General features: G+C 43.1%; 1 protein-coding gene across 4 annotated transcripts in view; it reads left to right on the top strand.

Annotated features, from left to right (window-relative positions):
- The window catches only part of PLEKHM3 (pleckstrin homology domain containing M3), a 94,155-nt gene that overhangs the window by 19,266 nt on the left and 49,874 nt on the right, over positions 1–25,015 (top strand). For all 4 annotated transcript variants that reach the window (XM_068685981.1, XM_068685982.1, XM_068685984.1 and 1 more), the window contains 2 exons: positions 4,732–5,667; positions 19,692–19,837. In XM_068685981.1, the coding sequence (XP_068542082.1) occupies positions 4,732–5,667; positions 19,692–19,837 (1,082 nt within the window). The remainder of the gene's footprint in view (positions 1–4,731; positions 5,668–19,691; positions 19,838–25,015) is intronic.

Here is a 25,015-nt window from a genome sequence, read left to right as displayed (position 1 = left end):
GTGAGGTGCTTTGAATGGGTTCACATGGGAGTGTAATTTGGATCACCTCATCTCATCTGCTAGATAATACTTCTCCTCTAACACCGCCAGCTATCTCGGGGTGTGCTGCAGTTGTTCCCTTCCAGCTTACACCTGATTGCCTCTTGGGCACGGGCACCCTGCGAGCTGGAAGGGCCACAGGGGGCTGGCGGAGAGCGGTGGCAGAGGGGGCCAGGCTGGGCAGCTGTGTCAGATGGAGGGAAGCGTGCCTGGCTCCCCTGCCCTGCCTGGGAGGCCATGCGAGGGCACAGAGGCATGGTGAGGGGAGTGCAGTGGGAGGCAATGGGAGGGGCTCGCGTACAGTCAGGAACTTCACACTGCAGGAGGGTTGCAGCAAGCAACACCAATGAGTTTGGTTGTGAGGCCATGCTGGTTGGGAGGGTTATGTTCTGTGCAGATTCTTGCTCTGGAGTTACAGCACTCTGTAAAGCTAATGAACTGAGTTTTCATCTCCTGGGGCAGTGCTGATTGCTTCCAGTCATGTCGCGATGACTTTCATAACTGAATTTTCAGGTTAGTTGCTATTACACTATATAAGACTTCTCCTTTAGTGGTGTCAGTTAACTCCCCTAATGTGAATCGACCCTGTTTTCATGGCTTTGTCAATCACTTTATCCCCCTTCTTCTTTTTGAAGCTGAATTCAGTGAACTTATACAAAGATCAGCAAATGCATTTTCATTTAATATTCTCACTTCTTTTGCAAGTGCTGCTGCTTTGTGCATCTCCTAGTTGGTGGTAGGTAACTATCTCTTTCTGCACATTATATATACTTCTGTTCGTTCCAGAGCTGTTCAGGGTTGGCCTTGCACCTTTCTGTCCCTTTGACTGAATCCAACCACCTTCTTTACTGCCCCCCAGCACAGGCTCTGTGTCAGTAGGCACAGGGTCCTGGTGGTCTACTTAGTAAGCACTTCACAAGTGTTTGACTTGCTGCTGGGGAACGAAAAGGTTTGGATGGAGTGGCTGGGCAGTAGGGATCATGTACACTTCAGTAGTTTCATATAGTTTAAAAGAACATAAAATAACACACCCGAAAGGAAATATATAAATAATAATTTGTCTAGGTTCTTTATTCATATCTTTAGACACTTCATTCAGCGTATTTTGCTGAACAGCTAAGCCAACCCCACCAGCGAATGCACAAATCTAAAATTAAGAAGTTGCCAAATTCAACATTTTCAAAGCATGTTTTGCTTTCCCTAAGCCTAAGGAAGATGAAAAGAGTGAATTGTTTTCCTGATGGGGAGAAATGCTGCAGCTTACAGGAGGGAGTGTGGGAAATGATGTGCAAAATTGAGGTAGACAAAAAGTACAAGTAAGCTGAGCTGGCCAACTTCACCTGCAGGAGGCCTCTTTCCTAGCTTGTATCTCTGGCTGAGACTGCCATGCTAAAACTGTGTTTGAATTGAGAAATTGTTGGAGAAAAGTGTTTTGATATTTAAGGTGTCTTCCACAGGTTTTTGCAGTTGTACTCTCCAACCATGTCTGGCAGTGCCATCTCTAAAAACTATGGAGCTTGTAATGCAGCAACACAGTGACCTGAGGGAGCATTTTAGGTCACAAAGGCATCTGCTGAGTACTATGGGAATCTGAGAGGAGGACCACTGACAAAAGCTCTGTAACTTGTGCTCATCTCATACTAAGCATTAGAGAATCCAGAGAGCAGTACCACGTAAGAGGCAAGTCCCTCAGAAACCAAGCATCTCTGCTTCTGCTCTTTTCCTTGGTGTTGCTGTAATCAGAAATGCTTCAGTAGTGCAGAGCAGGGCATGTTTTTGTGCCTTACCAGCAGAGACTCAAGTACGGTCAGTTGTTCAGGAACATAAATCTCCTGGGTGTGCTGAGACAACGTTTGGGCTCCCTCTCAGGCTCCCAGACACGGAAAGCAGCAGATGTGTGCGTGGCGCAGAGTGCCCAGCTGGAATGAGGTGGGAGTTCCCAAAGAAGAGGAGAGATGCTGAGGAGCCTATTGCCCTGTCCTCAGCTGCTGAGTCTCTCTTTGTTTCCTTCTGCCTCCTTCCCCCTCTTATCTTGAAATTGGAACTCCAAATGGCTTAGACATGGGCAATTTACTGTGATTATTTCCACTTTTTTTTTTTTTTTTCTTTAACTCTTCCTCAATTTACTCTTCCTGTCTCCTTGGGGAGGAAAAGAAATGCAGTTTTTGTTTGGAAGGTGGATGGAGAGGTGGTAGCATTTGCTCTCCAAAAAGCAAGGTATTACCTAGCACAATGTGCATGGAGGTGACAAAGGAGCAGAGGGCTTTAAGGGGTGTGTGTGCCTGTCTCTGCCAGCATCTACTGCCCTAACATTAACTATAGGAGGCATTTGAATGTTAATCAAGTTGGCTGCTGATTTTGTCTCAGTTAGGGCAAGAGCCAGTGGAGCTGATTTACAGGGGCTTGAGGGAAAGAGTGGGATGAAGGAGGGAGAGGGAGTGCCTCTGTGAAAGGCAGGGAGAGATAGCCTTTCTGTAACTCAACAAAAGACAAGCAAACCTGTGTGCAGATGAAGGAGGGGTGGCTGGGGGAAGGTTACGATTTGTCTTATTACAGAGAAGCTTGAACTGTCATCTGTACTTGATGGAAGCGAGAGAGATTGCAGTTGGAGCTGCAGAAGCAGAAGCGCTGCTTCCCTGATTGGATTAATAGAAAGGGAAGATGACTCTAGAATGGCTGCCCATTATCTGCACTACAAAGGGATTAGTGTGGGTTTCAGAGAAATTAATGGCTTTTGAGTTAGCGCAGAAATACTAATGAATGTCAGGGCCAGAGATGTATGGTGAACTAAATTGGTTCTCTTTTAGTGTGTGTGCGTGCACGCGTGTATCCATTTGGGGTTATGAAAGTGTGCTTTTTCTCTACCATTTTAAGTTTTAGATTGGGTTTTCAGTTTTCATATTTAACTGAAATATTCTCCAGTAGCATATGTCTGCAAGATACAGTTATATTGTTTTCTACCATTTCAGACAGTGCCAAAGTAATGATTTTTTAAAAATTGTTATGACTTCTATCATATATGCAGAAAATCTTTCCAGGTAAAGTGTAGAGTGCTTTGAACACGGTGTTAAACGCCATCTCCATTCAGAGTATGTGGGTTACGAGGGGAAGCTGAGGCTGAGCTGGCAAAGCAAAACCTAAGCGTGTCCTATTTTGTTAGTGTAGATAGGAGGTAGCATCCTTCCCTCATTTTTAACTGTCTTAGGTTTGCATACTCACATTAAGTATATTAAGCCAATTAATTCTCATGGATATTCATTAAGGTTGAAGCTTTTTTACTGAATCCTTATAAACATTTAAAGTTGGTCTTTACTGAGAACTTGTTTTGCCAGCCATCCTGGGAAACCCAGAACAGTGGGGATGCAGTACTTTATATACAGGATTATCTTGGCCTCTGTCAAACCCAGGTGCTTCTGCTGTCTGAGCTCTGCATTGAAGACATACTAGGCATACTCTCAGGTGATCACGTTTAAAACTTGTTGGAGTGTGGGCTGTTAACTTGAGTGGTAAGTGGTTAAGCTGAGATGTTGAAAATTTTTTCTGCCTCCAGCTGCCTGCCCCATCACTCTTTGAAAGCTCACAGCCTGAGGGTACAAACTGCTAGTGAAGGAGCTCCTTCTCACTGTGGTTCCTAACACTTTGCATTAAGGTCAATTGATGCTGGGTATTTTTTTGGCCTAATTGTGCCAGGCAGCTGTTCCCAAGTGGTTTCCTTGCTCCTGCTTTGGGAACAGAAACCTCCAAGGGAGATGGGCAACCGGAGGCAGAAACCTCATCATCTGTCTCTTAATTCTGCCACTGAAAGCCAAGACCCATCATAGGTTACTGGAAAGGTGAAGTACAAGCCAAATAGAGCAAGAGTTTGTTCCCTGTGTTGCTTCAGGATGCCAAATGTTGGCATTAGAATGTAACAGTGAACTCTGCTGCATTTGTACAGGAACCAACAAAACTTGCATAGACCATCAAGTAACGATGCTCACAAGTGTTGACAGTGGCTGAAGCAGGGTGTGTCAGATTGGAACAAATTTTGCACTGAAACCTGTTTTAAAACTCAGCAATGCTTTAGATAACTCCTAAATTTGTATTCCTTTGGTGCCCATGCTGGCTGGTTTTCTCAGGATAAAGCAAGCTCCCCTTGACTTTGCCTTGGGCCAGGATTTTTGAAAGGGTCCGATCCAAACATCAGCAGTACCAAGACATTTATATATGTGGCTTTGAGCCTGGACAGCCTATTATTTTTCAGTTTTGGTCACAACTTCTTGCCCCAAGCCTGATTCTCATAAATCAACATAACTCCTTTCTGGTAAAAAGAGCAACACAAAACATCCTGGTCCCAGGTCACGCCAAAAAGCCCCCAAAAAATCACTGTCCATGGCTGTCTCTGGTGTGAGGCTGGGTGCGGAGTGCCCGGTGAGGCCATGAGGTGAGGCCGGGGCTGCCCCCTGCCGGACATGGAAAATTACTTGGTGTCTGTCACTGTTTCCCCATCCCCTTTCTGTAAAGTGTTTTAGCATCTCTGGGGAAGGAAATGCTGTATTTTCGGTAGTCAGTGCTTGTGTTTGATAATTACAGGCTACTGAGTTAAGGCTATTTCCATGATCTTAGTCTCAGAATATGTTCATAACAGGAGAGATGTGTAAGCAAAGTGAAATGAAAGAATTAATGGTAATGTTCTATTTCTGTTTCCTCCAGAACACAAGACAACGTTTCCAAATATTCTGAAGAAGGGATACTTAGAAATTAGAAGAAACAATGACAGCTACTGGCAAAGCTGCTATGCTGAGCTCTCCCCGTACAAGCTGTACCTGTATTGCCTGGACAGCAGTGGCAACCAGACTTTTCCCACCATGTATCCGCTCATGCATTTTCAAAGGGTCACTGTTACTGGTAGCATTGAAGCCAAGGTGGTGGATGCTGCCCTGTCAGACAGCTCTCAGCTACAGCTGAAGGCAGAGTCCCCATGGGAGGCTTTGGACTGGGGACGGAAACTCTGGGAAGCGGTGCGTGCGTCTGTGTCTACTTTCACAAGACAGCAGGAGAAACTGGAGAATGTGCCAAAGCCTGACAATAGCAGTGACCTTCCTCAAACAAATGGATTGGTAGAGAAGCCCATGGAACTTTTGCTGTCCATGAATTTGACTGAAAATAATAAAGAGTACCAAAATGTTCTCAAATCAGGGACTCTTTACAGGTTAACCGTCCAGAATAACTGGAAGGCATTTACTTTTGTCTTGAACAGGTCTTATCTCATGGCATTCCAACCGGGTAGGCTTGATGAAGATCCTCTGCTGAGCTACAATATCGATGTGTGCCTATCGGTCCAGACAGATACTCAGGATGGCTGTGACTCTTGCTTTCAGGTCATTTTTCCTCAAGATGTCCTCCGCCTGCGAGCAGAGACCCGTCAGAGGGCCTTGGAGTGGATGGAGGCACTGAAAGCAGCAGCCAATGCCACTAGAAGTTTAGGTCAGAACCTGCAGGTCACGCTTCGGAACAAACCTGGAGGTCGGCCCTTTGGAAATGACTTTAGAAAGAGTAAGCGCCAGTCTGTGACCACCAGCTTCCTGAGCATCCTGACCACGCTGTCTCTAGAGAGAGGGCTCACAGTTCAGAGCTTCAAGTGTGCAGGTAAGCAACCAGACTGCAGCATCTGCACCCACTCACCTTCTGCAGGGGAAAAAAAAGTCAATTGATAGAGCTTGTATTTGTTTTAGCAGCATACAGCTGCTCCTGCCTCTTACTGCAGCCATAGACACTTTGTTGTGTTAATGTTTCTTTGCTCTCTAAAATGTGGAGAAAAACCTCTAAGATATACAGGGATTCACCAGCATTTGATGAGTTCTGAAGTGTTAGACCATGCACGCATGACATACATAGGTGGGCCAGGGCTTCTTTACAGGGCCGTTGAGCTGTTTTCTTGCTTCAGGAGTCTGGAAAGGTGGTCCAGAATTAAAGGGGTCAGAATTCTGGATAGAACACGTGTCCAGCATCAAGCAGTTGTGTTTCTTTTTATTACTGTGTCTCCTTCAATTTGTTTTTGGAACTCCATTTCAGTTCTGAACCTTTTGGGGACACTTCTCCAAGCAATGCTTGTGCTTTCCCTGACATACCATATCTTTTAGCAACACGTTCTATAGACACATACTCTGGGGTTCAGGCATGAACTTACCTGCTCCGTTCTTCTCCTGAAGCAAAGTTGAAAACATGACCTTAAGCCTCTTCATCTAATTGTAAATCTCAGATCATCTGAATGCTGACTCTAGTCCTAGGCAAGAGCATGATTTTATCCTGTTTGGGAGTGAAAGGGAAAGAGAGGGAACTCATGTGAATGCAGTTCATTGTCCTTTTACTTTAGTAAAGGCACCTTTGCGGAGCAAATTTGAGAACCTTGTGCCAAAATTGAGCTCTGTGACTAAGTTTAGTTATACTGCCAGCTGCATCAGAAAACAGCTTTTCAGGAGGGTTTTCCTCTTTTGTTAGGGAAGCTGCTAAGGTGCTGCATTTGCCCCAGGGTGGGGAGCTGTGTGATGTGGGGGTCTCCTGTTGGTCTGGAACCACACATGACTCTGGGTGGGGGTCTGTGCAGGCCCCGGGCCAGCTGGCCGGCCTGAATCCCTGCCAAGGGAGACCTGAGGCACAGAAACATGGAGGTGCCCTCAGAGCTGGCTATGGGTGTATCTGGTTTTGCAGCTCCATAGTGGTCACCTGCATATGTGCCTCCTGCTTAGCACTCCACAGTGTATGCTACTTCTTTGGTAGCAGGAGCATGGTGAAGGTAGGCCTCACTGCAGTTACCAGTAGGCCTCACTGCAGTTACCAGTTTGGTCATGTCTTTGGGGCTTCTGTCTGATTTTAATTCTGTTCTTGGCTACAAACTCTCTCTCTGACTTCATGTCTTGTTTTCCTTGTTCTATGTGCCAAACTCCTGCTGAAACTAAAGGTGCCCAGGTACTAGAATAACTGAACTCCACTGGGTACCTAAGAGCTTAAAAAAAATCTACTACCTCTAAAATAGAGACAACAGAGATGTTTTACCTTTTAGAGACAGTTGTGAGAATGAAAGCTGCAGGGGCGTTCTGGGACAAATAAGCATCCCTGGGATGGATCCAACCTGTTGTGTTACCCAGCAGACAGGCCTTGTGAAAGCCAAGAAGACTGCAGAATTAACAGCTCCTTTTTAAGACAGTCTCCGAGATTATATTCAAACTTTACCCCTTTCTTCTTGTTTCTGTTCATTCAAAGCTCAGTAGAGGAAGATTTTGTCATTTTGTTTCATCTTCTGACTGAGGCTCAGGAGAGTTTCAGATGGACATTTCCAGTGATCCAGGGATGATTTCCAACAGGATCAGGTCCCAGGATGACAACACAGTTTGTGTTTATAATGTGAAATAGGTTTTAGTGTTGCTTTATATGGTAGAGGAGGAGACTTTTCTGTAGAAAAAAGTGGATTTTCACTCCCAAATATGGAACACTTGAGTTCCCCACAAAAATAAAGTGCTCTGACTAGGCCAGGGTTGCATGGAGTCTTTTCCTGACATACATTAGGCATTCCCAATGCTCGTGTGGGCTCCTTTTAGTCTGCAGAACCGAACAAAAGTGCTTGTTCAGAAAAATATACATTGTGCTGAGTCTGTGAGAAGCAGGCCAGTGGGACTACCTGTACCAGAGGCTCGGGATACACAGCATTTTGGGAGCATGCCTTTGCTGTGTGCCCAGAGACCCTCAGAGTTGGTCTTTAAGTGTCAGCTGGAACTTCTAGCTGTTACCACAGCACAAAGAAATGAATACTTGTAATTATAACTGGGAGAAACTGGGAAGTCTTGTCTGGTTCAGAAGAGCTTGTGCTGAGGAGACGTTGGAGGCACACCAGCAAGCTGAGGCTCTGTGCTTGTACCTTGCTCCCTGCAGGCAGTTTGTGCTGTTCCCCTGCGTGGGCTGCTGTTTAACCTAAGGGGCCTGCTGTTGGTAATTACATCTTGCAGGCATTGAGAGCAGTTTTCCCCAGGGCTACTGGGAGGGGTAAGCTTGGAAAAGGATGAGGAGGGGGGAGGAAGAAAAGTTTTGCTGTGAATTCTTCAGCCATTTAGTGCAAATTCCTGTAATTACCGTCTTTGTGTCCTGTCCCAATGGCACATAATACAGCAGAAGCCTTTCCTAATTGAGACCTTACAGGAGGTACAAATCCCTCCTTTGTTCGGCCTGACAAATTAGTGCCAGAAAGTGGCAAGGTCCGAGTGGGAATCAAAGGCAAGCAACACAAAGATGGAACTTAAGGCTACAGTAATAACCCTCTCTAGTCCTGCAGGGGTGGGAGGGAAGGAAAAGTAATGACCAATGAAAAATGAAGGGTTTTTTGTTATAAATTCCCTTGACATGACAGCGCCTCAGGGCTGCTTTATTTATTTAGGAAAAGTGATTAAATAGTAATACAACAGGGCAGACCATTGTCTCTCAAGCTACCCCCCTTCCTACAGACCCCTGCTGCCTTGGCTAATTGATTGACAATGAACCTCTGATAAAGAAGGTTGTTGGGAGGACCTGATGGGGACAGGGTGTTGTTTTTTTCTTTTTTTTTCTCTCCTCTTTGCAGTTTTTGTGGGGTTCCCCTCTGCGTTTTTTTTTTTTCTCTTTTCTGTTTGAATTGCCCTCTGCATCCCCCTTTCCCTTTCTCCTTTAGTAAAACCTTTTCAAGGGACTGCTCCCCGACAAACAGCTGACACTCACAAGCAGGTAGGGAAGAATGTCTGCACCTCACTATTGACAAGTTTATCTTGGAGTCTGACTAGCACTTTTCAACTCGTGATATAAGCCAGGGCGGTGGTGTCAGATGTAGTCATGGGGCAGGGGGACAAACTGTTGATACACGAGTCAGCGGGGTAGCCTGAGAAAAAGTTGTCTTTTGCTTGGTCAGCAGATACAAAAGCCTTTCTGTATATTTTAATTTTCTCTTAACTGTGGAAGGCAGGACATTATTCCTCATAATATCAGAAAATGAACTACCAGGCTACTGATTAACAGCGGTGAGACGTTGAGACGTGTTTTTATAGGCTCTTTTACCTTTGCTGCGATTGTTCATATTTTTGGCATTGAACAGCAATACGTTTTGGAAAGTTGAGTTAGCTAGAAACTGCTGGCACCGGAATGGCAGCCCCCTCTGTACTTCATATGGTCACAAAACTGCAGGCTTGATCTTGCTTTGAGGCTGTTGTGTGGAGTATTACCAGTGTTCCCGTGGGAAGTGTTAGGGGCTCTGAGCAACAGGGACATTTATGAGCACTGATGTGCTCAGGTGAGACTTTAGAGGGACCTAACTCATGTCCTCAAATGGGCATGAAGTCAAAGTTGGTTCTACGTTCAAGCTTGTAAATATTAGGCTTTATGATTTGGTTTTTAGTAATGTAGCTAATGAGACACATCTTGTTAGGATGATCTCTTGTTTGGGTTTACTTTTTATTCCTTTATTTCAACCGGAATCAAGAGAAATCCCCAAACTTCACATTACAAATTTGGGGTGAGATTCCATCAAAACATGTGTTTGGCAGGTGCAGCATCTTGCAGGCAGAGGTGGCAGGTACTCAGTGGCAGCTGTCTCCCTGTTGGGCTACCTACGGGCTCCCGGGGAAGGGCAGCTGTCTGTCCCAGAGGAACTTCTCTGAAGGTCTGTCAGGAGCAGACTTCCCCAGCAGCCTGTGCTATTGCTTCTCCCTTGTCTTGTGCCTTCACTTTTCTATAGATGAGGAAGACAAACAGCATCTATCCCTGCCTCCTGTTTTTTTGTTTGTTTGTTTGTTTTTGCATAGCTCCTGTTCTTTTAAGGTCTCTCCTCTTTTTCACCTTTTATTTTTTCCCTCTCTGTTCTTTATTAAAACAAACAAACATTTTTTCAGTGGTCAGTTGCGTCTGCCAGGAATGCCTGTTGCTTTGACAGCAAGTCCTAATGGATGCGGGAGTCCTGCCTTCTGCGAAATGTGCTCTACACTCTTTTGTCTCTCTATGTGGCTTTCCTCACTCCTGTTCTGGGGTGCCTTCTGTCTTTTTTTCCCTGCTTTCTCTCTGTCTCCTCACTTGCCAAAAGGATAAATACTGCTATTATGGCACCGCTGACTTGGCTGGCTGAACTGAATACCAGGAGCAGAGAAGCCAAGGTTAGTAAATGGGCTATTTCCTGAGCTTGCAGCCCTGTCAGACTGAGCAGCAGGTGGAAAGCTGTTGGCTTTCAAGGAGTCGCTCTGCCTCTAGTGCTGTGATCCTGTGAGTAGATGGGGAGAGCTCAGTGCAACATAACATTATCATGCCAGATCGTGCAGTGTCTACTCTTGCTCACTCTTGTGGTCTAAAACCAGCTCCTAGTAGGGTAAAATTAAACTTCTTTTGGTTTTGTTTTTCTTAATACAAATAAAGTATTTTCCTAGTAGTTTGCAAGCCAGCAAGTGTGATTAAAAAAAAATAGTCAGATGCAGTGTTGGCTTAGTTCAACTTCCCCCAGAAAAAAAGTAGTTGAAAAGTAAGGGTGCTTCTTTCTTGAATTTAGCAGATGCCTTGTGAACCATCATCACACACAGCACCTATTAGATAGCAGCAAGTTGCTAGATTAGATATAGTAGGGGACAAATCTTAGCAAACATAGCACAATAATAAAATACCAGAAGGTCCTTTGGAAAGCTGTCAGCACTCTCTGCACTTGTTTAGTTCCAAATAACAATTGTCCTCACCTGTCCAGGGCTTTTAGGATTGTGCTTTCGAAGTGCTGCAAGTACATTGTGCTTGTTTTCATTTCAGTTGATCTCTTTGTTCCAAGTCTTTAGCTGTTCTTTGCCTTGAGACTTTGTAATGTCCCCTAAGAATGTGTTTTGTATTGTAAAGGTTTTATTATTTAAATAGCTTTAGTTTAGACCACAGTCTTCCGGTCTTCTATGTCACTTCCAGGGCCTGTTCCTATTGATTCAGAAGTAAGACTGCAACTGCTAACAGTGGTGTTTTCTAAACTCTGATTTTCTTCATAGTTACGCCAAAACCAGCTGAGCAAAAAGAAACCCTTGTCTATGGCTAAAGTAGTGTTTGGAAAATACACTGTCTAAACAAGGCCACTGACTTGTTAGAAGGGGTGGGAAGAATGTTTCTAGGCAAGGGTGACTTGAATTTGTGTAGCAGGGAGTACCTCATTTACAGTGGACCCTTTGTGTTTCAGAACATGAAGTTGTTGGTCCACAGTGCCTTTGATCATGTGACAGCTCATTTGGGCAGGGATCAGAAGACGATGCATGGTGTCTCTTGCTTGTTTGAGTTGATTAGATCTCTTATTGTTGATCAGTTATGATCACAGAAGCCATTTAATTTTCAGAGGGTAAGGTAAGTGAGCTCTTCAGTGCAGTTTTAAAATGGCTTGCCTGTGGGGAAATGGCAGTGAAAACATTTAGCTTTTGTCTCAGCCTGTAGCAGTTAGGTCCTTCACCTCCTTCCTGGCACCTTGGCTTGAAGTTGGCCTGGTGCTGCCTACGAGGACAGGTTAGATGAGTACCTGGCCAGTTTAGTGCTGGTCCTGCACCCTTACATACACTTTGCAGTCCTCTACTGGTGTTGTACTAACTTCTTTGCCTCAGCCCTGCAGGCAGAAAAGCTGGAACAGGGGTTTGGCTGATAAACATGTGTATTTGTCCTGGAAAGTTGAAAGGGTACTCCAAGTATTGGGGTAGGTGACCCTATAAATCTAATCTGTCCGTGAACAACTCTGCAGGTTTTCAGCAAGTTGTTGGTGGTGTTTGTTTGTTTCCAACATAAAATATGTGGGTTTTTATTTTACTGTTACCCATAGTGCTAGGAGAACGAGCTCAGTTCTTTTGTACGTGAGCATTTACCTACTCTTAGCATAAGCTCTGTGTTTCTCCTTTGCTGTGCCTTGTTTCCTCCAGGCTTGTGGGTGCTAAGTATTAATTCCACTGCCCCCAAGGAACTTTTGACTTTTTTTTTTGGTCCATTTGTCCTGTGAAAGCAGTCCACCTGTATGTCTTGATGAATGTGTTAGTGTAAAGCTGAAACAAGAGAATATCAAAAACAGGAAGTCTGAATGTCTAAGTCTCATCCGTGTCAGGATGGTAGAAGCTACATCCGGACAAGTGGCAGTGTTTTCAGCCCTGAAAGGTCCAAACTCTGCAAATTCTTCTCTGGAGATCCCAGAGGTTCCATATGGATCATGTCACAAGAGACCTCATTTGTTGGGTTAGCAGCTTTAAAATCAATCAAGGCAGCTCACATGCCAAAGCAGTGTATTATTGGCAAAACTATTACATGTTCATGAGATCAGAAGGAATGTAAAAGAAGGTAGAGAGAGAATAAACCAGAGGCCAGCTGCTGGGAGGGTTCCAGGTTCTGTGTATGGCCTTCTGCACTGTCACACTCTGGCATGTACCTGAGCTGCATCAGTCTGAGCCGTGCTGCGTGTGCTCAAGGTAGTGCTGTGGTAGTGATGTGCAACCAAGAAGAAATTCAGCTAACATTGGTGAAGAGTATGTAGCCACACTCAATTCACAGCTACTGCTCATGCTAAAAGGAGGTACAAAAGCAGCTGTGTATTTGAACAGAAACAGGGCTGATGATTTCTAGGTTTGTTAATAGTCACTGTATCAAGTAAATGGAGCTCTGCAAAACCAACTTCAGTGCAAGTAAATGAGTGAACAGTGCAGGGTTAAGTGGTATTCAAACTAACTGCAGAGCAGGAATGAAAACTGAGTTAAGTAGAGACTCTTTTTGCTAAATGACCTGGCAGCAGCTGTGGACACTGGCACCAGCTCTGATCACACAAATGGCTAGCCTGCTCTTTGCTGTATTCTCGTCTGCTTTTTCAGCATTGAAAACAAAGCATGAGTGTGATGAGTTGTAGGATTAGGAATACCATTATTAATTACCCTCAAATCATCAGCTTACTCCTAGCTGACAGGCTTCAAGAGCTGGCCCAGAGAGTGTGTTGAGTCATCCCTGACTAAAGAGCTGGTGAATGACCAGCTCCTGCCACTAAGTCACTCCACGGGTACTCCGATCCCCTTCTGTCAGGGCGTGCATCAGAATCTCAGCAAAGCACCACATATTGCGGAGAATAATCCTGTAGGGACACGGGGAAAGAAGCCAAATTACTTGAGGTGTGTGCTATTCTTCGTCAGTGCTGTGATCCTCAGAATGACAAGAAAGACATTTTTCAAAGCACCAGGGAGAATGCAAACTGGGCATCTGTTAAAGGAGTCACAAGCCACAGCTGTGTGTGAAGCATGTCTTTATCACTGCTTCAAATTCTCTCAGAACAAGTTATTTGGGAAAAATGGCATCTTGGCCCTCCTTAGCATTTGATGCTAAAGGTGAAAAAACCTGTATTCTCTTGAGATTCAAGTGGGGAGATCCAAGCAAATAAAAAGCCAGTTTCTAAAAGTGAAGTTTCATTGCAGCCACTAGAAACACAGCTGGTATTTTGGGTCGTGGTTTGTTGAAGTCTTAATCTTGACTTGCATACTGCAAAGTCCGAGCTTAGGCTTTGACATTCATGGTTGTTTTTTTTTTTTTTTTTCTGTTTTATTGGAGGGCTTAATTACTATTAGTTTTGTTGGGAAGGGGGAATTCAGCTGTGTAACCTGCAGTGTGATTGTATGCTGTCTTCTGCAGTGCATAAGGATGATAGGTACGGAATGTTGGGTGTGCACCTGTGCGTGCTGTCACCTGGCTTTTTTCCTCCAGTGGTTGTTTCTTTGATTGCTCATCTTCTTGGAGAGGGTCACAGACCTGTGTGTTCAACATGACTGACGTAAAGGATGTTGTTTACTACACCTAACCCTAGCAGTCTAAATATCGCATGACTACCTAAACCAGTTGTCACTGCTGGGAAGAAGGTCTCAGTGCCTAGAGGCTGATCCATCCCATCTGTCTTGGAGATTGTGGGGAACGGAGCTATGCATTATATCTTTAAGTGGCGCTGATAAAGCTGGGAAGCCTGTTAATTTAGGGCTTAGTTTTAAGCTCCAACTAATGGTCAGGGTTTCCATAGACTCAGGAGGCCTTTGGAGTCTATCTATTTAAAAAAAAATAAAATTTGGGAACTGGGGACTAATGAACCCATTCTTATTTCTGGAGAAGCTGATATGGATTATAATTAAAGCAGAGTTTGTATAGTGCTGAAGTAAATAACGTGGGATTTATACTCTGCTTAGGTAATTGTAACTGGATAAGGGTCAAACCCACATGGCTTCAGCAGGGAAAAATTTCTGCCTTTAATCTTTCAGCTTTTTTTGAGAAAGTCAGTAAGATCAGACAATAGTAGGCAAGGTGAATAGAAGATCAGAGTTTGCTTAGAGGTTTAGGAGTTTTGATTATCTCTTTAGAAATAGAATTGCTGTGAGAAAAAAAATAATGCTCTGAAAAGGACAAAGTGTAGATGCAAATTCAAACCTGGGTAGGCACAGGGGGAGCTAAGATTGTATCTCTGTCTTTCTTGTGATTTTGAGTGTTCCCATGGTGGAGTGAATTAGGGCAGATGCACAGAAACATGAGGCCAGCAACTAAAGTATAATTCTCACCTTCTCTTTCTGTTTGTGCAAAGCAGCAATGTTGTATGTCTGTTCTAACACTTAGAAAATTTGTTGCTGTGCACCTTCTGCTTAGTCTGCTCTATGGCTTAATCAAGCTGAAAGCCTTTTGAAGTCCGTGGGTGATTTTCTTTTCTTCATATTGTATGTTGTTTCTAAATGAATTAGCTTCTAAGCTAATCTGTCACAGATTTAATTATGGTACACAATCATGAGGGAGTTGCTTTTTCCTGATACCAAGCAAGGAACTTTATTGAATAAGGAAAACAGTTGTGTACTTAATTCTAGTTTGGTCTTCCACATTCTCTGTTTCAGTCTGTAGCTTGCTCCAGTATTTTCCTGCTAGACAGATAAAGGAAAAGATATGTGGATAAAGAAGTTTTCTGCGTCAGCCGTGACCGTAAGAGTTCTGCATCACCCTGAAAGTGGCAGAAGTGGTGTGTGTATATATATATATATATATATATATATATATATATATATATACATATTTTAGCTTGTCTTCCTGTAATTCTTTCTTCCTAAAGTCTTAATATTTGGAGATGAGCCTCTTGGTGTTGATACTCCTGCTCTGCTCACAGATGTATCGTTGAGAGAGATTTCATCTGTGCCCAGCAGCACTTTCTTGCTGCTATTTTTTCTAACCCCTCTTTTCTCTGCTTGATTCTAGTGCTGTTTTGTTATATTTTCTGTGATGAAAGGTTTGGGATTATTCCTTCCCTCACTTTGCTAACAGTATACCGACAGCCACGCTTCTTCCATCTGTAGCTTGCTCTATAACATCCTTAAGGTAGGGATGATTTTGGGGTAATAGTAAATTTTAGAGTATTCTTCTCACTCTAGGCTTGGGGTTTGCCAGACCTCTGTACAGATGTTATGTGGATAATAATCTGTATGAGCATTAGGAATAGGTGAGAGAAGATTGGTGAAAGTAGTGTTGCTTTTTCCCCCATCCTGTGGAAGCTGCTTTGTCTAGTTACAGGCAAGTGTTTTTTCTACAAACACAAAATGGTCCCTTCCCCCCAAGAAAAGCTGAGTTGTGTTACTGATCTCTGAGGTGGTTGGCTATATCTGACTGCCTTGCAGGGAAGATGCTAAAGAGTTTAAAGCCAGGAATCTGTACTAGTTTTGCTTCTGGTAAACGTGATGGCAAGTTTATGTACCTGAATGGCCAGGTGCAGGATTTTCAAGGATGTTAAAGCATGTGCTATTCCTTCCTCCTCCTCTTTTTCTCTTCTTGCTCATTTTTTACCCATCTTAAAAAAAAAACACAAAGTAGCATAAGTGGTCTATGCCATGGAAATATGTTTGTCACACTACATCACTTTGAACTGCATAACATCAAAGAAAATCAGTGCTTTGATAACTTGATTTGAAAGAATTGTAGAAATAGCCATCATTATGAATCACAACAGATAGGGATGGAAAGGATGGTGATTTTCCAACAGCAGTGCTTCTAAGTTAAGGGAAAATGTAGGCACCTGTGCCACATTCCCATCTAAAATACCCGTACTTTACAATTGTTATGCAGCTTTGCAGAATATGGTTTACTCGAGGATATGAAGCACCATCCTTCATACAGAGGGACATACTCTGTGTAAAAATGCATTTCTGAGAAACAGAAGCATGGTCTCAGAGAAGTACTGGAATAAGGGAGAAAGCAATGCATGCTGCTTGAGTGGAAACTTCCTCCACTTCCTCCTCTATATAAAGCCATGCTTGCCTACTGAGACCCTCCTCACCTCAGAGACCTTCAGTGGTTATGTGCTGCATGTAGCCCTCTGTGGGCAGGAGGAGGAGGGGAGGCCCCCAGCACTTCTGCGCTTTGTCAGTCATGACCGGAGGAAGCTCTCGTCATAGACTGGAACAAGTTTCTGGCTCTAGGAGATGGCAGGGTACTGGGCCTTACAATGGGGCCTTCTCAGCTACAAACATTTTAATTTAGGATGGTGACAACTCAAAGCTAAGAAATTGGAGCTAGCATATTGTTGCCATCAGTCTAACTGAGGGGAGCGAGGGTGCTAAGACGAACCAGCAGCTTGTGCAGTGGCAGGGAGTGCACTAGCGGTTAGGTGAATGGGGTGTCCCGTCCCATTGTCATCCTCGCCCCCCGGAAAGGTAGGCATTGGCTAGTGAGGAATGTTTGTAAAGGTTTTAATGGCATTGAGTTAGGAGACATCAGTCACATTCATCCCCAGCTTTACCACTTGTACTGCATCAGCTGGCCCAAACACATTGAACTAAAAAAACTCCGCATGTCATTTAGCAGCCTCCGTTCATCCAGTGTGACGGGATTGCTGTATGTAATGAACACTACAACTGGAGTCAGTTGAGGCATCAAAACTGACGCTACATTGCTTTTCTGTGATACCAAATTCAGAGGCATCTTGTGAAGAGAAGGATTTAGATCCCTCGCCACTTCTTTCAGCCATGCTGGCACAGAAGAGCATGCTGTACCGAGATAGTGCTAACACAAACATTATCCTTTCTGAGGGCTTGATCCTATTTAGCTTTCAAAAGGGCAAGGAATGCTCTCTTTTATATATTCCTTCATCTTGCTCCATGAGCAGAGGAGGGCTCATATTTTTCTGCTTCCCTTCCAGAGGAGCAGGATTTACCTCTGTTGCGCTCTTAAAAACATGGGCTCCATAGCAACAGTGTGAGTACCTTCTGCAAGCATCTTCCAGAGCTAATAGACAAATATCTTGTTAGATGAGCCGGACTGTTTTTTTCATGTCTGTTCAGCTGTTCAAAACCTTCGCCTTGATGTACTAAGGCATTTTAAAAATAAAAAGAAAAGTTCTATATGCACTATGGAGTACTGATACTGAGCTTACTACCAGGCGTGCCTGCTGACTTTATGCATAACAGCATTGTGGAGCAGGACTGCACAGGAATTCTTTCAAATGACTAGTCTGGAAATTGCATTTCTTTAAAAAGTACAGAACAGAAAAGAAAGGACAGGAAAAATGCTTGCTTTTCACTGAGAGAAGTACAAAGTTGTTAGAAAAGAATCAAATAGTTCAGCTGGAAGGGACCTTCAAAGATCATTTGGTCCAACTGCCCGATCACCTCAGGGCTAACTAAAAGTTAAAGCATATTAATGAGAGTACTGTCCACTTCTTGAACACTGACAGGCTTCGGGTATTAACTGCCTCTCTAGGAGATTGTTAGCTTCTACATTCTGATCCCAAGCCACAATCATAGGTCATCTTGTTTTGTAACACATTGCTGAATTATTTGTTTTGACTTTACCCATGTAGAGGCACATCTGCATCACATTTCTGCCCTAAAAAATACTGCCTTGCAAAAAGTGCTGCCACTCTGTACTGTACGCAAAAATATTTCTATAATGACAACAATCTACAGTCATAATATTTGGCTTTTCTCTTTAATAATTAGCTCAGATGAGATCACATTTTTGCATTATGTATCTTGAGTAATATCACTTGATATGTGCTTATGCTTAACACTCTCATTTTATGAATGGTAAAAAAGAAAATATTAGCTCAAGTATTTATGTCATCAACCGAATTCTGTTCATGTTTGCATTTTATAAGAAACTGCATACCTTCAATTCAGGGGGAAAAAAAGGGAGGTGGATAGAAAGAGAGGACATGTCCCACACTGGTTTATTTGATAGTGTGTATTGCAGAGTCAGTAGCCAAATGGCTCTGGAGTGTGGAAGTGGAGGAAGTGAACTAATTGTGTTGGTCAGGTTATTCTAATGATTTTGATTAGAGCAGAGAGGACATGGTAGCATGAGCTAATGAGGATAAGGAGTTCAATTTATGCCTAGAGTATTGGAGATGCAAGCTCTCCCCAAATAATAATAACTTCTATGGGGGAAAATAAATAAATAAATGCTTTTTCTCTAAGACAAGTTGCATAATTAGAATAAACAAAATCATAGAATCATTTAGGTTGGAAAAGACCTCTAAGATCACCAAGTCCAAAAGTCCAACCGTTAAATCAGGTATAGTGACAAAAGCAGCCAGTCAGTTTACTTCTGCTTGTGAAACTTTAACCAGTATTTTTACTGTAAAAGTAATGTGCAAGGATTCTGCTAATCAGCATTACTAACCAGCTTCAGCAGAAACTCTCAGCCTACAGCATGTACCAGAGAGAGGCTCTGGTGCTAATTGTGCCTAGAGCTCTAAATGTCACATGAGGACACGAGCAGTGAAGGAAAAGCAGAAATACCATCATGTGCTGTGTGAAAGAGGTGTTAATAACAACCACAGACATCTCATTATGCCTTACGCAAACATTTTTAGCCTCGCTTCCTGAACAGGTAGTTTAATGTGACTGTGCCATCTGTCTTCCAGCCCTCCACTTCAATATTTATTATTTGAGCCTGTTTGCCCATTTTAGACAGTGGAGAGAAAGGGTAGAGTGTCAAATACAGTGGCTTTATATGTGTTTTCTGAAAACAGGTGGTTAGCTGAAGAAAAGGTCTTAATTATTTCTTCTTCCTTAGTTAATGCAGAGGACTGGTCTGCCCCACTACTAGAGGTCATGGAGTACTTGTCAATGTGACTGTTGCTCGCAGTTAATATTCACGATCTGGCTGTGCTTTGCCATGTCCGTGCCAGCTCTGTGGTGAAGTCCTACCTGCCAAGTCAGCATCCCGTCTGGCTGTCAGCAGGGGCTGGCTTGCGCTCCCCCAGGCTGTGAGTGCTGGCCGTTCTGCTGGGGGGGAAATGGAGTGTGGTCTGGTATTATCTGCCCGGACTTCAGGTCATGTTTCTCAGATGCTGGTGGCTTTTAAATGCCCATCCTCTCACAGCTGGTTTTCTGCCTTTGTTTCTTAAGAGGTGCTAAGTACCCTGTGACTGCTTTCTGAACTGTCCTTGTCTCAGATGCCCAAGTTAGTGTATGTTTTTTTTCAGCACTAGTCCAAGAAGAAAGATATTTGTTTATCTATTTTTAAGAAAAGAGAATGACTGTGGAGATTTGTTGTTTTTTGTTTGTTTGTTTGTTTAAGAAGACCTCAGATGAGGGAATAATTACTTTTCCTATTGTATCCTGAGTGTGCATCTCTGGCATATTGTACAAACACAGTCTTTTTTCCTCTCCCTTCTCCAGGCTGTCAGCGCCCCATAGGCTTGTCCAATGGGAAGGCCAAGGTGTGCAGCTACAGTGGATGGTATTACTGCAGTACCTGCCATGTGGATGACAGCTTCCTCATCCCTGCACGGCTGGTTCATAACTGGGATACTTCCAAGTACAAGGTAATCTCCCTGATGGTCGGTTTGCTAGCAAGTGAGTGGAATTGCTGCTTAGATAGAAACACAGGGTTAATGGCACTGTCTGCTAATACTGTCTGCTGTGTCCCTCTTGCCAGAGTGAGCCTGGCCTAATGAATCCATGTGCTGTCAACAAGATGGATGTTCTAATCCCAATTTCCTTAGCCACACCTAAGGCACTTCTCCACAGGAGCAGCTGTAATCCTCCTTTTGGTGGCATTTTTTCCATCCTTGCATATCTAGTTGTTATAGAGATAGAGGGATAGAACACTGAAACTTCTAACTTCTGCAATTATTTGTCCCTTGAACAATGATTGTTTCATGAGCAGTTGGGACCACGGATTGATGCCGTGTAGCGACGAATGCTAAAATTGTGAAAATGCCCATTGGAAACCAGCATAACCCAAACATGTTACTTGCAAAAGGCCAGTATGTCCCATCTTTTGGCACAAACATTTCCAGAACACGAGGAAATTGTTACAGCATGTGTTTGGGCCAGATAGTCAAAAATAACATAGAGTAAAATTTCTATCATTGTTCACTTGCCACACAAGCAGTTTTGTAAAACTTCAGCGATCTGCTGTTGCTGCTACCTCAGTGGCTGGTTGCTACATAGTGGAAACGGATTACATGCCTTGAAGTGTTATGCCAACAAACATGGTAGCATTGTTGTTTTGCCATCACAGAGGGCATATGCTGAAGCAACAATGAACTCATAAGGAAACCAGATCATACTATAGCTTCAGACCTAGCAGACACTGTTAGCAGAAGCTGTTTGATGTTTTGTGTCTGCGAATATTATTATTATGGGTTATTTGAAAAGGAAAAAAATAACTGGTAAGTGCCCTATTAGAGGAAAAGCAGCTCTCTTGAGGAAGAAAATTTGTCAGAAGAGGAGATTATTAAAAGGTAGCCAGAGCCTGCCATCAGGAAAATGATAGTCTTGAGCCATGAAATGCAAGTTTTTTTAGAGTTACAAACCTCCTACATGTGGAGACAAAAAATGACTCCCTTTCCTAGAATTTCCTAGAAGCTAGGAATAAATATTTAAGAGTTCTTTCTTTGGATGGTTTTGCTAAGGACTAAGCTTGCTACTCCAGAGCATTACAGGTAGCCCTCATATGGAGCAAGTGGACGGTAAGATGAAGAGACTTTATATCAAGGTGTCAGTGATACTGCCAAGAAAATAAACTATTTTGGTTTCTAAGCCTGCAGGATAAAAAATGCTCTATGCTCTGTTTCCTGTGGTCTTAGATATAAGCAGCTGAGCGAAAAAATGAAACGGGACTTTTAAGCTTAAGCTTTAATTGAAAATCTAACCTACTGCAACTCTTGCAGCGAGAAATTAATTTTCACTTTTTGTTGACAGGCAGAACAGTTGTGAGGTGGCATGGGAACACACCAAATTCTGTGCCAGTCTCTCTGCCAAAGCACTGAGAGAGGTGGATTTAAGTAAGGAACACCATTGCTCAGTTTGAAAAACAGTTCAGCATCCCCGCCTATTAGAGTGGGAACTGAGACAGGGAGGGAAGGTCAAGGGGACATCATGTACCACAGTGGCAGTGTCGCAACTGAGCTGAGATCATCAGTTGGATCTCCTCAACTCTGTCCCATCCATGTATAGGACTAAAGTAACAAGTAGTTGTTGTTACTTTTATGAAATCTTTTCTTTTTTTTTTTTAAATATTTTTTTCCTTTTCTGTTCAATTCTGCATATGCGTGCTTTTACTTTGTCCTTGCCCTATGCCCGTGTCAACTGAGCAGTGCTTTTCTGAGGTAGACCATGTATTACCTGCACTTTTACATTCATATCTCCTTTTGCCATTCAGAGATAAGGTTTGATATTCATTTCTTCTGTATGGTCTAAAAAGCAATTTAGTGCTGGCTGCCACATTTAATATTGGTAATGAAACTGCCTTGATTCCTTAGCAGTGTATTGATTAAATGTGCTGATTTGGCAAAGACAGATAGATATCTTGTCCCACTTCCTCGAGGTGATCTTGGTAGTATTAATTTCCTTTCGGCTCGTTTTCAAAGGAAGGTCACTTAATTTATCAGCATTTCATCTCCTGTAATTGACTGATGTGCCCACATAAAACCATGCAGCAATGTCCCAAAACGAAGCTAAGCAACAGCGTTTCTCCTAAACACGCAGCCCTGTAGCTCTCAGGCAGTGCAGTGATGTCTGAAAGTGAAGCTGCTGCAGTGGGTGACTCTCCCTCTCTTGTAGCATATCCCAGAGAGGGCCTGCAGGAAGTGAATGCATTAAGCATGCACTGTGTTCGATAGTCAGAGCTGAAAGAGACCTCCAGTCTTGAAAAACTTGTGTATTTTGCACAGTCTAAGATGGACCTGTTGGTTCACTAAATGGAAGGAAAGTAAATGAAGAGTTTGAAAAACTGCACTACTTCCCATGCCTTCCCACTGCTTTTTTCTTTCCCCTCTGCTGGGGTTGCTGGGGTCTGTCATATCTGTCTCAGGCAAAACAAGCACCACAGCACACAGGGACAAGGACTTTTATGGTGATATAATGTAATCAGGCATGTTTCTCTGCAGTGTTTTGTGAAGTCCTGCACACCTGAGTTGTATCTTGCATCAATTAAGCTTTGTAAATGGAGAGGCTCTTGTGTGCTTTTGGCAAGACAGGACATGAAAAAACAGAAGCAATAGAAATCTGTAGAGTTGTCTTATCATACTGTGTTGAAAAACAATGCACTTAACACCTGAAAGCATGTGGATAAGAAAAGAAAAATCCCCTTGGTTGCAATAAAAGCTCTTTGAAAGCACTTGGCAGTTAAACGTGGGTCTTCTGTCATAACCAAAGCAGCTGTTCACTCCCAAGTAGTTCTTATTTTTTTTCTTCTCCTGTCTCCCTACTGTTTTCCTATTTGTGTTTTTCATGTTTGTGTGAAGAAAAAAGAAAGGAGGTAATCTTTTGAACATCCCTTCTTCCTTTTACTTATGCCAACTGTTTTCTCTGCTCACACACAAAACCAGCAAAAGTTCTGCACACACAAAAACACGAAAGTTCTGCAGTTTGGTTCAGGTAGATTCCAGCCTGTGTAAAATACCAGACAAACATAGCAGGAAATGAACTCCTGGTGCCAAAAGCTTCAAGGGAAGCTGACTCTGGTAAAATTGAGTTCTGAGCAGTAAATTCACAGCCTCTGGAAGAGAAAGGTCTGAAAACGGTAGCATCCATCCTTGTTTGACATTTAAAGCTAAAACCCTCTTGCAGTTTGCATCTTCTCATTTGTGTTGGCATTTTTAATAGTGTTGTCAGTCTGCCTAATAAAACTGAGGGAGTGTGAGGATGCTAATACACATACTAGTGTTACTGGCTGATAGCAACCTGCATTATTATGACTGCCTGACCAGTCCCATTATAAGATTGCATTTCAGCATCTTGGAACTTTTCTAGGCTTGGTAGCGTGAGTTAATGTTTTACATGAGCTATGTACCTGTATCAGGCCTGCAGAGTGAAGCCAACACCTATCTGTCAGCCAGTGATGCTGGGCAAAGCTGCTTTTCCTGTAATCAAACTCTGCAGGTACATTGTGTTGACAAGGAAAAAGGTTCACTTCTCTCCCCGTCCCTCAGGTTACTCAGCACCAGAGCTGAACAGTAACAGTTTGTCCTATGGGATTTCTGTTTGCCCAGTAAAAAGCACTTGGGGCTACACACTGAGTGATGGAGAGGAGCTGCTCTTTGTCCGGCCTCTGCACTAATATAAAGCAGAGCACTTGTGAAGGGAAAAAAATTGTAGTGCATATGTACTGCAGAGTCACTCAGGTGTCTGCAGTTCTGGCTAGTTGTTTTTTTTCAGTACACTGCAGCCTCAGGAGAATTCTCCTGTAGAGGGGTACAAGTGTGCACAGGCATGGGTGTAGCACTGAGACGGTAATCCCCTCTCGCTGCTTCCTGAGGCAGCAGGGCAGGTGCCTGAGGAGCCCATCTCTAAGACTACCCAGGCTATGCTGAGCACCTGCTCTTCCTGGTGGGAGGTGGTACTTGCTGTACCGAGCTTTCATGTGCCTCCTAGGGAATCACTGGATATGTAGTTTAATTTTTCTAATCAGGGAAAGATGAATAATATTTACTGTAGATGCCATGGTTATCAGGAGATGGCTGAGATATAGCAGCCAAAGAGTTTTAATTATTATAAAAGCAGTTTGAAAGTAGTTGTTTGACTTGTGCACTTCAATTAGCATTTCTAATAAAACTTCAACATTGCCACTGTTCAAAAATGTGACATATTTGGAGTTTATAGGTTTTGGGTCTATAAAATTCAAGTTGCCTGTGCTACTCCTTACACAGCATGTCACCTGTGTGTCCATTCAAGCTGCACAATTCCTTGTATGTGCATTGTTTTGGGAAAAGAAAAAGAAATGAGTGGAATGTTTTATAGGAAGGAGTGAGCTGTTTAATACAGCATCAGGACCTGGGAAATCTGTGGTGTTATGGTCTGCTGTATTTAAAATTACACAACTTATAATCTGTGTAGTTATTGGTGGTAAGTCAGTCCTTGACATTATTTATTGTATGTTAATTTATGTGTTGTGGAAAGGTTACATATAGGGCTAGCTTCCCCTGTGACCCGTGCTGTTACTGGAAGCGGTGCTATTTATAAGGATGCATATTGCTTTTGCCTACTTCCTACCTTACACCACCAGAAAGGAAATGACATCCTACATCTCAAGAGGCTATGATGTGCCCTTTCTCTCTTTGTTAGCTTCATAAAAAGCAGTAAAGTTAACCCAGTTAATCTTGCCCTCAACTCAGTGTAAATACTTGCTTACAGGTCCAGCAGGACTAACTGAATTGTGGAACACACAGTATTTCTATAGCATGGTTTCAAGTGATTTACAGCTCATTTCAGATAATCCCACCATCTCTTTTCCAGCTGTGATGAAATGCAGAAATTAGGAATGAGAGGGAATTTGGTCATCTCACCTCAGAAAATAGGAACATCTTTTCTAGTGGGAATAAGAGTCCCACTAGTTTATCAGGATTACGGTAGCTCTTTGCAGGTAGAGAAAGAACAGAGCACTATGATGAAAATGGCATAAGAAGAATTTCTTGCAGATGAAACATTGCAAATGAGTAATGCCAGTAAAACCCAACTGTATTTATCTGTATTTAAAAACAAACAAACAAACAAAT

Source organism: Anas acuta, chromosome 6 (assembly GCF_963932015.1).
Source record: "Anas acuta chromosome 6, bAnaAcu1.1, whole genome shotgun sequence".
NCBI lineage: Eukaryota > Metazoa > Chordata > Aves > Anseriformes > Anatidae > Anas > Anas acuta.
Note: the sequence above shows the minus strand (reverse complement) of the source record. Positions and strands in the feature narration are given on the sequence as shown.